The 15,010-nt window shown below is 50.5% G+C and overlaps 1 protein-coding gene across 3 annotated transcripts in view; it reads left to right on the top strand.

Annotated features, from left to right (window-relative positions):
• The window catches only part of KDM4A (lysine demethylase 4A), a 39,928-nt gene that overhangs the window by 22,060 nt on the left and 2,858 nt on the right, over positions 1–15,010 (top strand). For all 3 annotated transcript variants that reach the window (XM_020914704.2, XM_020914705.2, XM_020914706.2), the window contains exons 12-19: positions 91–211; positions 3,282–3,463; positions 4,932–5,136; positions 5,582–5,658; positions 6,330–6,385; positions 8,932–9,040; positions 9,369–9,554; positions 12,612–12,782. In XM_020914704.2, the coding sequence (XP_020770363.2) occupies positions 91–211; positions 3,282–3,463; positions 4,932–5,136; positions 5,582–5,658; positions 6,330–6,385; positions 8,932–9,040; positions 9,369–9,554; positions 12,612–12,782 (1,107 nt within the window). The remainder of the gene's footprint in view (positions 1–90; positions 212–3,281; positions 3,464–4,931; positions 5,137–5,581; positions 5,659–6,329; positions 6,386–8,931; positions 9,041–9,368; positions 9,555–12,611; positions 12,783–15,010) is intronic.

Genomic DNA, 15,010 nt, shown 5'->3' with positions numbered 1-15,010 from the left:
TCTTTCCCTTGGTTTTCACTGTAAGACTGACTTCTGCTGTGTCCCCAAGTGGCAGAAAGGCCAACCTGATTTCTTCTTTGGTTTGCCCAGGTTGCGGATGAATATATGTTTTCCCTGGAAGACAGTAAGAAGTCCAAGGGCCGCCGTCAGCCCTTAAGCAAGCTCCCCCGCCACCACCCGCTCGTGTTGCAGGACTGCGTCAGCGATGATGGTAAGTGGTGGTTTCGCTCATCTCCAGAAGAAAGGCTCTCTCCACATCAGGACCTCCTCCGAGACCTCGGGAGGCCACACGAAAGGCTGGGGTGGGCCTGTGGCTTAGCTGTTCCCCCCAGGTATTCTGTGCAGAGGGCTGGATTTCAGGATATCAGACTTATTCTCAGATTTCATTATAGGTTCTAGTGTCTTGGGATTTGCCTACTGAAGGTTCGTAGCAGGCAAGTTCTTCCCTTGCTTCTCTTAGGAGGTGTGGCTGATTGTTCAGGGGAGCAGGTTCTGTCACTGATGCCAAGGGCCCTGTGCTGGATGTGTGGCGACAAAGATTAAGTTGAGATATGTCCATGCCCTCAGGAAGCCCATGGGGTAGTTGGCTGAGGAGGTGGTGGTCCAGGTGGAAGGGACAGTGTGAGTAACCGTGGAGACAGGCAGGGAGGTATATTCAGAGGAGCCAGCCCACTGTGGCTGGGCTTCCAGAACCAGGCCAGGGCGTGGAGGAGGAGGAATGAGGTGGTTGTGAGCCAGAGTGAGGAATTTGCCTTGGGCGTTCTGAGCCCTGGAAGCGTTTCCCCAGAGGAGGGGCTTGGTCTGATTTGCATTAGAAAGATTATTCCTAATTGTGTCTTAGACAGAGCTGAGGGCTTTTGTCACAGCCTCCCTGAGGTCCAGGGGTCTGAACTAGGAAGGTGGAGGTGGGGTGGGGGAGGGGACACGGTGACCTGTGGGGAGGGTGGAGGATAGAGCAGTGCTGTGAGGCTGGCGGCATGGCGAAGCCTGAGCTGGGTGCCTCCCTAGGTTCTAGTGTTGGTTGGGTTTGGAAACCTATGTTCAGTGTCTGCGGAAGATGTAGACCTGGGGGGTAGAGGGGGTGTTTACATCTTTATTAAAGGGGACCACTCAGGGAGGGGGCGCAGAGGCTGGGGTTGGGAGGACCGAGGAAGAAGAGGCTGTGAAGGAGACAGGGGAGTAGGCAGGGATGCATGTGGAGGAGACTGGCAGCTCAGAGCGTGATAGCCATCAGTACAGCGTGGCCTCCTGTGCCGCCCGGAGCTGGCAGACCCTCCAAGGTCTGCAGTGACTAGGCCCCTTGTGACTGTTGCCTGGTGCCCCATCCTTCCCTGTCCTGTCCTTGCCCACGCCCAGGGCTGGGTGGGAAGGCCCAGAGGCTCCTCAGTCAGCCCATCCCCCTGCTCCACAAGCCTCACGTTCCCTCTCTGATGTGATGTTGACGCCCACCTCTGCTGTTCTCCTTTGATAGAAGGTCGCGATGAGCTGGGTGGGGAAAGCCTCTTGAGACCCCGATTCAGAGCCTCAGAAGTCCTCTATGGTCTTCCTCTAGCCCTGATGGCGGCTTCAGAACCTCGAGGTCGGCAGCAGCCTCGCTTCTGATTTTTCCCCAGTGTGCTAAAGCAATGCAGACTGTAGAAAACTGGGGAAACTGGAAAAGCTGTAAAGAGGACAAGATAACCCCGCAAAGAGGACCACTCTGGTCACTTCAATGTGTCACTGTTCCTGACTGTCCTAGTCAGATGTTAGATTATGTCCACGTATGTCTTTTTCTGATAATGCGAATTAGATCATAATATACACCTCTCTAAGTTTTTATGTTTAAAAAACTTCAAATGTGGAAAAGTTGAAAGAGTAAGAATACAGTGTGTTGCCATAATTGCGTTGTCTCTCCCTATACATTGTTTGGGCTCCCCAGGTGGTGCTAGTGGTAAAGAACCTGCCTGCCGATGCAGGAGATATGAGATGTGGGTTTGATCCCTGGGTCAGGAAGATCCCCTGGAGGAGGGCATGGTAGCCCACTCCAGTATTCTTGCCTAGAGAGAATTCCTTGGACAGAGGAGCCTGGTAGGCTATAGTCCATAGACTTATAGAGTCGGACACAACTGAAGCGACTTCCCGCGCACACATGCATTGTTTACATATGAGCATACATATCTGCTGTGTCATTTGGAGGTAAGACGTAATTATCAAATCTTTTCATTTAAAGTGAACCAACAGGCATCTTCTGTGTAGGATTGTCTCCTGTGTAAACACTTGACCTCTGAAAGTAAGGAGTAACTTCATAATATCCTGATTCTCAGTCCATATTCATCTTTCCCTGCTCATCCTAAAAATGTGTTTTTTCCGTCTAATCCAGTATGAACCAAACTAGGGTCATGCATTGCATTTAGAAGTTTCTTCAGGCTCTTGGACTCACACACCCTTCTCTCTACTTAAAACTTTTTTTTTTTTTTTTTTTTAAATTTAGTGAAGCACATAGTGGCTAAACTGTGCGGCTCAATAAGGTTTTATCCATGTAAGCTGTGAAATTTTGGTTCCTGTGGTTTTCACTTAACTATTGAACTTTTTCATCATTCGTTCAGTATTCACAAGTAGAGTGCTTCTTGGCCACTTTCGGTTGTGTAAGCATCGCAAGTGTGCGTGTAGTCATTTTTCTGTGATTGTGAGTGGTCTGTTTCTGTTTCTCTGCTCCTGTCTCGATCACTCTTGTTGTGACTAGGATAATACATGTGCTTGGATTTTGGCACCATGTCTCCTGTTTAGGCCTGATTGATGGGGCTTGTAAGGTTAGATTTTAACTGCAATCCCTATGGTCCCCTTCACTGAGATCACGTGCATGGCAGCTGCCAGATCCCTTTGGATTAAACATGATTGAAGGTGGAGGAGATAACTGTTTGTTTGCACTGAGCTTGAGTTGTAAGGAATAAACAGATAAATGGGTAGCTTACCTCAGTACATTCTCCAGAGCTTTCCTTGGGCTGCTCAGCATAGGTCTCCAGGGTCTCTTGAAAGGCATTCCTGTCTGGGAAGAAGTGAGGAGGTCATTGGAGGAGTTGTAGCCACGGATTGCAGGGCTCCCCACAACATCGTCCAAATACTGGAGGAGTCCTTTGAAAATCACTCCTGCCCTTTGCCTTTGTCACCCATAGGTTCTCGGGTTAGTCCCGACCCGGAACCGGAACGTCCCAGCTTGAGCTGAGCTCACTGGCTCTCCAGGCAGAGCCACAGAGCAAGGCTGGTGCTGCCTGCCTGACTCACACCTCTGCTTGCTCCTCTAGAGCTATCAGAACAGCTGACCCCCGAGGAGGAGGCTGAGGAGACAGAGGCCTGGGCCAAGCCCCTGAGCCAGCTCTGGCAGAACCGACCTCCAAATTTTGAGGCTGAGAAAGAGTTCAACGAGGCCATGGCCCAGCAGGCCCCTCACTGCGCCGTCTGCATGATCTTTCAGACTTACCATCAGGTAAGCCCTCGTATCCCCTCTGTTTACTGAGTGCCAGCACTCAGGAAAGCTAGCTTTAATGGTGGGTGCATAGTTTGGGAAGGGTGTGTTTTTGCCCCATCCGCCTGCTGGATGGAAAGGCTTCACGAGGCAGGTAAGCCTGTGGGTTTCACTTGAGAATGCTTTGGGGAAGAGCAGAGGGTGTGACTTGGGTTCTGGGGGATTCCCAGCTCCCTTTGGCACTCACACTGTTTGCTGAGGAACCTGCCCTTTCTAGTAAGTGATGATTCCTTTTAGATGGTTGGTTGTCCTGGCCAGTCTGGAGAACTGGGGATTCTTTAAATCGGTCTGAGTGTCAGCTGAAAAGTCAGATCCTGCAGTGTTGTCTCTTTCCTCCTTGCCCATCGCCACTGTGGATGCTGGCAGCAGTGGAAGGGCACCTGGGAGAGGCAGGAGCAGGGGCTCTGCAGGAGGGAAGAGGGGTGGGAAAGCACCCTGGCTGAGCCCAGCTGTGCCTCTCCCACTTGTGGGGCATTTGATGCCTCCACTGTCATGAGTCTCTTTGAGTCTAGCTCTTGGAGGCCAAGAGGGCACCCACAGCAGCCTGTGCCAGAGGACCAGCTCGGTGTCAGCTGGGACCTACACAGGGCAGCACGTAGGGAGCCAGTCTGCTGTGCTAGTTAGAGTGGCGTGGCTGTCCCTGAGCCTGGCAGGGGCCCCAAGTTCATGTTTGCCAAAGAATGAAACTTCAGACCAGTGTACTTTGAGTTAGTAACTCATTCTTTCTTTCCAGTAACCAAAAAGTGAACCCAAAAGTTCACTACATGTCCTTGACTGGGCGGGAAGCTGGCAGATGGCCTGGCTGTTTTATCTGTCGAGCGGGGCTCAGCGTTCCATGAATGGCACAGGCTTGGAGTTGACATGTTTCTGGGCCCCGTCCTTGGAACAGGGGGTGAATGTGCCATCCAGCAGCAGAGCCTGCAGATCCTCGCGGTCAGGCTCTTTGCCAAGGGAAGGACATGGACACAGTGTTCTTCCCGAAGGGGCCCCAAGCCAGGAAGAGCATGTGGGGCTCCAGCCATGTGACAGAGCTGCAGCTCAGGTGACTGCTGACATGGCCTCGAGAAGAATCCGCGCTGGGGCCTCTCCCTGGGTGGGGCGCCGTGCTGGGCAACAGAGGGAGGCCCCCAGGAACAGCCTCGCCAGCTCCTGGTGCATTTTATTACCGTCTGGTTGGGAAAGATTGAAGTCCCAGTTGCCTCTTACCTTTCTTCCTCTTCTCATTGTCCCCGGGGGGCCTGTTTGATGCTGCCTTGAGAAATTGAATTTGAGTCATTAGAGGTAACTTCAATTAGCAGCTCTGGGATAATGGCTGTGCACCTGGGAGCCGTAGCCGGCCCATCAGGAAGAGAGCTGCTTTCTGCTGACAGCGGTGGGGAGTGCAGGACACAGGCCAGGTCCCTGAGGTGTGTGCTCGCCCCCTCCTTAGGTGGAGTTTGGAGGTTTTAGTCAGAGCTGCGGCAGCGCTCCAGATTTGGCCCCCCAGACTCAGAGGACCAAGCCATTGATTCCAGAAATGTGCTTCACCTCGACTGGCTGCAGCACGGACATCAACCTGTCCACCCCTTACCTGGAGGAGGACGGCACCAGCCTTCTGGTGTCCTGCAAGAAGTGCAGTGTCCGGGTCCACGCCAGTGAGTGCCTCACCTCTTCTCTGCATCCGGTCCCAGGGCAAGGGCATCTGACCAAATCCTCCCCGCTCTCAGTCTCCCCACAGCCTCCCAGGGCCCTCCCCTGCCACCCCCACCCCCAGTGCAAAAATTGCTTATGTGTTGTTGGAGTGGTCAGATCAGGTCTGTGACTTGGGTCTCTGCTCATACTGGCTGCCCTGGGCTGTCCCCCTGGTTGCAGATACATGGAGGGGACTAGTCCCTGCTGCTCACTGGGTATTGGTACCACTGAATTATAGTTTCTGACGTTTTGAGACTTCGGTTCATCCTGTATGACTGATTTGTGGGGGCGTGGTGCTAGAATTCAGTGGTCTCTAAGATTTGGTTGTCTCTTTGGGAAAGGGTATTTGGAGAAGAGCTCTGCCTTTGGACTCTGGGTTTAACTTGCTCACCTCGGTGTCCCTGTTAGGTTGCTACGGGGTACCCCCTGCAAAGGCTTCTGAAGACTGGATGTGTTCTCGGTGTTCAGCCAATGCCCTGGAAGAGGTGAGTGCATCTATGCTGTCGCTGGCTCCCCGTGAGACGAGCTTGCTCAGGGCCACTCTGTTTCACGTGGACTCTGCCCCAGTGGTCTGAGCAGGACCTGGTACACTGTGATGTGAGAGTGTTGTCGGAATAAATCCCCCCCACCATGACAGCATTTGCTGCCCATCTGCAGCGGGGCCCAATGGCGTCCGGAAGCTGTTCGATCCATTGTGTCAGGACCAAGCAGAGGTCTTCTGGTGAACAGACCACTGTCCCCTATAAAGAATTGAGCCATCAGGTCAGAGCATCAGAACAGGACTCAGATGGTTCATTTTGTGGCTTTCTCTTTATTCTTCACTCCCATGTGGAACCTGGCAATAACCGCATAGGAGGCAGCCAGAGCCCTGTAATGCCCGCAGCTTGAGCAGGGTATCATTCATGACTTTCCTTTCAGTTGTTACTATTAACAGTGAAGACAATTAGGTTAAGTCAGGCGAATAATTAGTGCACTTTAGCCCCGAGTGGCCTCCCTGTCCTCCTGCAGGGGAGTCCTGGTTCTGGGGGCTATGCAGGCGAGGCCTCCCAGGCTTTCTCTTGTGGAGGCTGCAGTTGCCCGAAGGAAGTCACGAGGAGAACAGATTGGCTGTTAATAATTCGGTGGTGACCACTCCTCCTCCCCCCCTTCGTGGCAGGACTGCTGTTTGTGCTCGTTACGAGGAGGAGCCCTGCAGAGAGCCAACGACGACAGGTGAGTTTTCTGAGCTCTGAAGCGGCGTGCAGGCGTGCCGCCAGGGTAGGGGCTGTCATCCGCATGACTGATGATGACTTGGGAAGCACACTGTTGGGGGCTGAAATAGCATCTCCAAGACTAATTTTAAAGATGGGAGGCCAGACAGCCCAGAGCTTCCCCTCGGAGGCAGCCTTGTAAGTTACATCCTTCTGGAGAAGCTAAGAAGGACTCACAAGGGTATAAAGACCCTGTGAAGATGATGCAGGGGCTTCATGGTGGACATGAGGACTTGACAGGTTAGATCTGGGGCTGGTGCAGAGGTGGCCCTGGCTGTGGGCTGTGAGCCCTTCCCAAAGCAGACTCCCTGGCTGTTTGGAATGAGGGTGCATGTCCTTCAGGAGGACGGTGGGACATTGAGGAAACCCAGCTACGCCTACCCACTAGTCAGCCAAACCCACAGAGGGTTCTGTTCCTCAGTCCGGAGCTGGGCTTCTCTGCTGCCAGCAGGTCACTTTCACTGAGCTGAATTTTTTAAGTCTTTATTGAATTTGTTTCAGTGTTGCTTCTGTCTTTTTGTTTTGGTTCTTTTGATTGCCGGTCATGTGGGATCTTAGTGGGGTCTTAGCTCCCCGTCCAGGGATCAGACCCACACCCCTTGCATTGGAAGGCAAAGTGTTAACCACAGGACCACTGGGGAAGTTCCTTGAGCTGAGTTTTTGTGCTTGGTCTCGGCTTAGTGGTTTTGGGATAGAAATGTCAGGTGAATGAGGTTTTCGCTCTGAGGCCTGGCTGCCTAGGGGAGAGTACTCACAGGTCGATGGGGAACCAGCAGGGAGGATCTTGCTTCCAGCTGAAATCCTGTGGGAACTTGGCGCACACACCATTAAGCCTCTTGCCTCACAGACATCCCCTTCATGCTGCTCTGCTTGCTGCTTCCATTGTTCTAAACGCACTTGCTGCCCTGACTGGAGGTCACTGTGTTCCTCACAGTTGCCAAAGAGTGCTGTTTAAGTCCTCCTTTTCTTGGAGTGGAAATGGCTCTGCTTGCACCTCCCGCCTTTACCATATAATCCTTGGTCTGCCCTGTGGATCTGTGCAGAAACAGACCTGTCCCCACTCACACACTTCAGGTGGCCCCACGTGGCCCCTGCGCCGTCTGTCGTACGTAGGTTTTCACCCGGCCTGATCCTGAGAGCACTCACCATCTCAGTGGAGCCCATCTAGGTGCATGTTAGTTTCTCCAGATGCCCCCAACTTTAATTCTCTAAGGATGTCCATTGAACACACCTCTCAGAGTAAATGGGTCTGGACCAGAAACGAAAAAGTGATTCTGAGGTGGACGAAGGGAGCAGAAGGGACAGGTGATTTTGACCCTGGAAAGGTTTGGGCAAAGGCGTGAAGGGGTGGGCTGGGCTTACTGGCAGATTGGGGCCCATTTGGAGATATTTTGAGGAAGTGCCCAGGTCCTCCAATTAAAGAGATCTGTAGGGAGTTCTCTAATTTATTCTTACTTCCTAAACCATGCCGTACCCCCAGTTAGCTGTGGCTTTGTTTATTTAGCAACAGGCTGTGAGTGAGTGGTGTAAGCAGTGTGATGCTGTGCTGACCTGGGACAGTGTGGTGGAGACCTTTGCCCACTCAGTGTGGGAGATACTTCTGGTCTTAACTCTCTGGGTCTCAGGACCTTGCTGGGAAGTTCAGGGGTCATGCTGGGGGAGGGAGGAAGCACCACAGGAGGCCCACATCAGAAGAGGCCAGGCTCTTCAAAAGCAGCAATTGAGTTTTTGGTCTCTGTATCTTTTTGTCCAGAATTTGCCCCAGCTGTGCATGTGCACATTTATTTTTAGTCCTCTACAGTTTCTTTGTACTTTGTTGCTTGAGGAGAAATTTGTCCAGGTGCAAGCACTGCAGCATTGTGGCAGAGGGTCCTAGGTCCCGTCTCATTCCCCTTGCCCTTCACCCCCGCCTCCCCACCTCTGTACTCTTATTCTAAGAGGCCGAAGGTCTCTTCTGAAGCTTCTTATGCTGGACAGGGGCCACAGACCATTGCCTACACCTCGCTGACTGTTCCAAGGTCCTATAGGGACCTGGGCCACTCTCTCCCAGAATGGGTTGAACTCTTTGAGCCATCTTGAAGCCTTACTTCGAACTGTTGGAACCTAGAAGACCCAAACTTAACCAAAAGGTTAAACAAACAGGGTTAAAAAGGAGCACCACGATAGCCATTTAGCCAGTTGAAGAACCTGGAGCAAAAAGGGTGTTGGGAACAAAAGCGGGTACTGAACATGCACCCTGCACTCAACACCACCAGAAGAGTGGGCAAACCGTCTAAGCTACCCCTCTGGCCCGACCCTTAGGCACACGTTACTCTCATCCTATATAAGTTGCAAGCTTACCTCCCAACCCTGCAGGGAGCAAGCAAGCAAGGGAACTTGTTCTTTGTTCTTGCTCCCCCTTGCTATAGCAGGGCCCCAATAAGCCTTGCCTGGGGAAAAAAAACAAAAAACAAAGACGAGAAAGCCACAGGGCCTGGGGGGACTGAAGTGGCCTTTGCCTTTTGGCAGATGGGTCCATGTCTCTTGTGCGGTGGCGATTCTGGAAGCAAGATTTGTCAACATTGCAGAAAGAAGCCCAGTGGATGTGAGCAAAATTCCCCTGCCCCGCTTCAAACTGGTAAGGAGAGAGAGATGGGCATGTGACTGTGCATCCTTTCCCTGTTTCCAAGGCTCTGGGTAGAGGGGAACACAGCACTTAATGAGGACACCCCCTGGCTGGTCTTGTGCCCCTTGGTTTTGGTCGTGTCTTACAGTTCTCGCCCTCTGGTTAAAACTACTTTTTGAGGATGTCTGTGATCGGATACGAGATTAACAGAGGGCGTATGTACCCTCATGTTTTGGGAAGCAGGTGGGCTCTTGTGTGTATGGCTCTGTGCATTTGGGGGAGCAGTAGAGGAGACCGTCCCAGTTCCTGTAATCACTGGCCTACTTCCCCTGTGTTGTAGAAATGTGTCTTCTGTAAGAAACGGAGGAAAAGAACTGCTGGCTGCTGTGTGCAGTGTTCTCACGGCCGTTGCCCAACTGCCTTCCACGTGAGCTGCGCTCAGGCTGCAGGTGTGATGATGCAGCCAGACGACTGGCCTTTCGTTGTCTTCATCACCTGCTTCCGGCACAAGATCCCTAATTTGGAGGTGAGGGGGCTGCGGTTCTGGAATCCGCTTGACCGTTTTTCCTGAGTCATTTTCTCTGGAGGCTTTTCATTTGTTGTGTCAGCAAGTTATTTCCTCAAGCACTGTGCTTGGAGATGCTAATGAGTGTGGGATTAGGAGGTGGCCCCTGTCCATCTCTGCTTCCTGCCTTGTATTTCCTAATCCTGGGGTATCAGCTGCCTTGTGGTTGATGCCTTGTTAGCCTCTCCTCCTGGGTAAACTCCTTGAGGGTCAGTGTCTTGTTATTCTGGGTGTCAGGGACATCGCAGAAGCTCTGTAAATGTTGTGAAATTACGGGAAGAGTAGTACACCGTGAGCTCTACGTGGCACTGATTTTCTCTAAACGGTGAAGCTTAGTGTAAGCTACATGAAAAGGTTTGGATTGAAGATGGCATTGATGTGGGTCTTAAAGGGGAATTGTGAGCAGGAGGTGGTCAAGTCTTCAGAAACAGAATGAGCCAGCCTCAGGAGGAGGAACGTGTAAGACTGGTTCTGGGAACCTGGTGGGGGATAGTACTGGAAAGGCAGGCAGTGCCAGAGGAGGAAGGCCCTGGGCTGCCACGCTCGGTTAGGAATCTGACCTTTCTTCCATTAGAAGAGGGGAACTTGTCCAGTATTATGACTTTGAGCTATATTTTTTAAAACAGTTCTGGTTTGAAGAAAGGATTAAAGGAATAAGAATTCGAGGCCAGGAGACCAGTTAGCCTACGTGAGAAGTTGAGGTCTGAAGTGGGAACACAGAGGCAGAGTTTTAGGATCACAGCCAGCGCTGGATCCCACAGTGGGTGGAACTGATGGGATCTCTTGACTGTCATGGGGAGAGGAAGGGGGAGGTGAGCGGGTGTGGATTCAAGATGACTTGGGCTACTTCCTGGAAGGTGGAAGGGATGCTCATCCGGTGCTAACTGCATTCAGGAGCTGAGATGGGCCTGGGCTGCTGTGTAGGGGAAAGCGGGGGAGGTAGAAAGTGAGGGAAGGACCTATAGACTTTGATATTGCTGGAACATTCTGGCTGAGGTACCAGGAGGCAGTTGGATCCACTGGATGAAAATTTGGATATTATCAGCATTTAACAGGGTAGTTACAGCTAATTCCTATTAGAAACTGGTCTCTGGAGATTGCTAATAGAAGGAGCAGATGGTACAGCAGGAGGCAGTGAAAGCAGCTGAGAAGCAGAGAGAGATGTGGAGAGAAGCAGAGCAGCAGGGGGCTCAGGAGGGCCTTGTGCTGTTGCGGTGGCGGGGCTGTGTGCACCCCACCTGGGGGCTCCAGGGGCAGTCCGGTCAGGAGCCTTCCATGAGCTGCAGTCGAGTGGAGGGGATGCCCATGAAGACTTGTCAGCAGTGTGGTAAAGAACAGTCATAAAAGGAAGGACACAGTAGAGCTCCCTCTTAACCATTTGGCTCTTGGAAAAGGCCTTGGCTGACTGGCTCTTTCTTCCTCTCCTTTAGTTACTTACTTATTTGGCTGCCTAGGGTCTTAGTTGCGGGACATGATTTTCATTGTTCGTTGCAGCCCAGACTCGGTAGTTACGGCTCGCAGGCTTAGTTGCTCCATGGTATGTGAGATCTTAGTTTCCCTGACCAGGGATCGAACCCGCATCCCCTGCACTGCAAGGTGATTCTTAACCACTGGACCACCAGGAAGTCCCTGGATCCTTCGTTTTCATAAAGATATTCTATTGAACACAAGCGGTGGTTGGGGGGTGGGTTGGGAGCTTAGGAAGAGGGAAAAATAAATAGTCAATAAGAGAATGAGGAATAGAAGCCTGAGGTACATTTTGGTAAGGGGGTAGGAGTTTTGTGTTGGAACAGGATAGTGGTGTGGTGGTGATCATTATTCTCCTGCCCATCCACACACCCTCACATTGGCAGCTGTAGATGGCTGATGCTGTAAGGAAAGGTGGGTACTATTGAGTCTTTTACTAATTCATTCTTCACCCACATACTGGGCATGTTTGGCACAGTTATTTGTGTTTTGTTTTAACTTTTATTTATTTTGGTCAGGCAGCTTGTGGGATCTTAGTTCCCTGACCAGGGATTGAACCCAGGGAGCCCTCACCACTGGACAGCAGGGAATTCCCCAGGCACAGTTTTAGGTGCTGGGAACACACTAGTGAATGAGATAACAGTGCCTGCCCTCCTGCTGCATTTCTTGTGGTTGAAAGATGTGTGGAAACAAGTAAACATTCAGTGTTAACAGATGCGGCATAAGATTAAAGCTGGATACAGGAACGGAAGAGGGGGTAGTAAGGAGTGTTGTCCCTGAGTTGACTCTTGGATGTGAGGGAGCCGGTGTGCAGGGAACTGGGGAAGAACCTTTCAGGTAGGGGACAGAGGCGCGCAGACCTTGAGGTGGGAACATGCTTGACGCGAGTGCTTGGAGGATAGCAGGGAGGCCAACGTGGCTGGAGCATAGAGCTTGGGCCGCTTCGGGAGGGGCGGTTGGACTCAAGGCTGCCAGATACTCTGTGATCTCATTTGCATCAGGGGCAGGTTCAGAATGAGAGGAAGGGTGATGTGAGGGCCCCAGACATGACAGAGTCCTTGTAATGGGGAGCTGTGTGTCATACACAGCTGAGGACATCAGGGAACCTCAGTCTTTGTGCCCTGACCCTGAGGGCAGAGCTGGTGGTAAGATCTGTGTGGAGTATTGTGTGGGGGCCCCGGGCCTGCTGCGCGTCCACTGTGATGTGTGTCTGAACTATGTGAATTAATAGGTGCTGTTTGGTCGGTTCTTCACAATAGGGAAGTCACGAGAATCTGTTTGGGGGGTTTGGGGTGAGACAGGATGGTTGGTTAGTATAAGGACGTTGTTGTGTGTTGTGAATGAGGGAGGAGCTACATTATGGGGGAAACGTGACACTAGGTTTTCCCATGTCCTGGCTGGGGTGTGGATATCTGGAAAGACCTGTACCGTTGTACCTTTCCATTCTCATGCTTCTCTTGCCCTGGTGAAGAGGAGCCAGCTCATCTTGGTCCCCTTTCGCTAGGCCTGTCAGCTCAACATGGGCGTAACCCAAGCCTCTGTTTTCTCCAGCGTGCCAAGGGGGCCTTGCAGAGCATCACTGCAGGCCAGAAGGTCATTAGCAAGCACAAGAACGGGCGCTTCTACCAGTGTGAGGTGGTAAGGCTCACCACTGAGACCTTCTACGAAGTCAACTTTGATGACGGCTCCTTCAGCGACAATCTCTATCCTGAGGACATAGTGGTAATGTCTGCGTGGAGCTTCTTGGGCATTTTGGGATGGGGGTACTTCTAGGTCTGACTGACTGTGGGCCCACCTGCCCTTTCTAGCCAGGCCCATGGTTCCATCATTTGGCCCCCAAACAGAAAGAAGTGTTTGTACTGGTCTTTCTATACAAAGAAAATTGTATGCCACTAGGGTACCCTGGTTTCTCTAGAAGCTTGTAGGAAGCAGTGTTTTCTGCAGTAATTTGAAACATGCCTGTATTTTAGTCCAAACTACCCTTAACTCATTAGAAAAGACCTGATGCTGGAAAAGATTGAAGGCAAAAGGAGAAGGGGGCGGCAGAGGATGAGATGGTTGGATAGCATCACCAACTCAATGGACATGAATTTGAGCGAACTCTGGGAGATAGTGGAGGTCAGAGGAGCCTGGTGGGCCACAGTCCATGGTGTCGCAAAGAGTCAGACACAGCTTAGTGACTGAAAAACAACAGCGACAACCTGCGAAGGTGTTCTGATGCATTGGATGAAGAGCCCAAGCTTTGGAATCAGATCAGTGTGCCAATACCTGCTCAGCAGCTGTGTGATTTCGGGAGAATTATCCAGTTATCTCTTTTCTACCATGCCGTCTTGGTAGATGTGTGGAGTGTGCTTTACCGGTTCTTTACCGTTGAAGGCTTTGGAGGCTGGATAGAAGCTGCCTGGAGATAAGCCTGGCCTTATTGTGTTACCAACACCTGAGACACTGGAGGCCCTGCCTGGACTTAGTCGTAGGTTTTCTGGCTCAGGACTCAGCACTCAGTTCAGGTTTCCCCTGTTCGTCTCTCTGTCTCCATTCCCCCACCCAACCCCCAGCCTTTTCATGTCAGACCGAGCACTAACATAGTGGGATGAAATCACTTCTTCCTTTAACACATCCACACACATTAGCAACTTACCTGCTAAAAGTCCATTCATTAGTTGTAAGGCAGATTTCTATGTATTAACAGTAAATATGGTATCAGGTGTGTTTGTGGCAGTAGACTAGCTATGCTTTGTGATGCTCTTCCAGTTTGGCAGGCACTCGGCTAGGTTCTTGACTCGGGTCTCTTTTAGAATTACTGAGGACCCTAAAGAGCTTTATGTGGATTATGTCTATTAACCCTTGCCTGCCTCTGATATCAACAAGGCTCGTGATTTTCTATTTGCTCGTTATTAGTAGAAATTAAAACTGAGATTGATTTGAAATAGTCCATTGTTTTTAACAACTTGAAGTAAAACAAAAAGTATTAGAGGAGTGCCACTTTTCTATAATTCTGTAAACTCCTTTAATGTCACAACTTCAGTTTGTTGGAATATATTGTTTTGGTTAAAGTGTATGAAGAAAACCTGGTCTCACATAAAGAAGCAGTTGGAAAAGTGAGTATTTAAATAGCCTTCCAGATGATTGTGTTCATTCTACTTTGATACTACACCAAACCTCAGTGGATAGTAGTTCAACAGTTAGCTGCAATGTGGACTCTGAAGGCAGCTTGGTGAACATACTCTCTTAAGTTCTGTTGGTCTGTCTTACACTGAGAATGGATCTTTCACCCATGCGTGATTTTGAACCCTCATCCATGTTGGTGTAATGGGCTATGCAGATCTTTCAGGTATTGTTAAATTTTATCATACAGTACCAAAAAACCACTTTCATTTGTAGCACGAATCTCAGAAAAGTCTTTAAATTTTAGGGAGTGTCAAGCTCATGGTGGTGATACGACTTTTCTGAAATTATAACGTGTGCTTGAAAACTTTTTATTACTGGCAGTACTGTCAGTCCGTTTTCCTTGAAATGAAAGGCTCACTTCATTCATTTTCAAGATGTCTGCCAGTACCCAAGTCTGAATAACCTGTTTGTCTTTTTTTTTTCTCAAATAAAACTGGTGTTTCATGAAGAGAGCAGTTACTTCTTACAACTCAGTTGCCCTGTGCTTTTTCTCAGGACAGCCATCATGCTTCAGTGTGCAACAGAAAATGTCTTCTGAGTACTTAAAGATTATGGTTTAACAAAATAATTTTTCCTGCTTTATCAAAGGGACATTGTTATGTGGTTACAGGTTTTTCTTTTTTTTTTTTTTTTGTTTACAGGTTTTTCTCTTTTGTTCCTAAATCATGAGTACACAGTGGCTAAGAATGTAGTAACAAGTAGTAGACCTCAGAGTTGTTGCCTCAGTCTGTGCTGTGGTGCCAGCAATTGCACACTTTCTAGGTGTTACACCATCACTGCAA

The sequence above is a fragment of the Odocoileus virginianus genome, chromosome 5, assembly GCF_023699985.2.
Source record: "Odocoileus virginianus isolate 20LAN1187 ecotype Illinois chromosome 5, Ovbor_1.2, whole genome shotgun sequence".
NCBI lineage: Eukaryota > Metazoa > Chordata > Mammalia > Artiodactyla > Cervidae > Odocoileus > Odocoileus virginianus.
The sequence above is the reverse complement of the archived record's forward strand: the minus strand, read 5'-3'. Positions and strand labels throughout refer to the sequence as shown.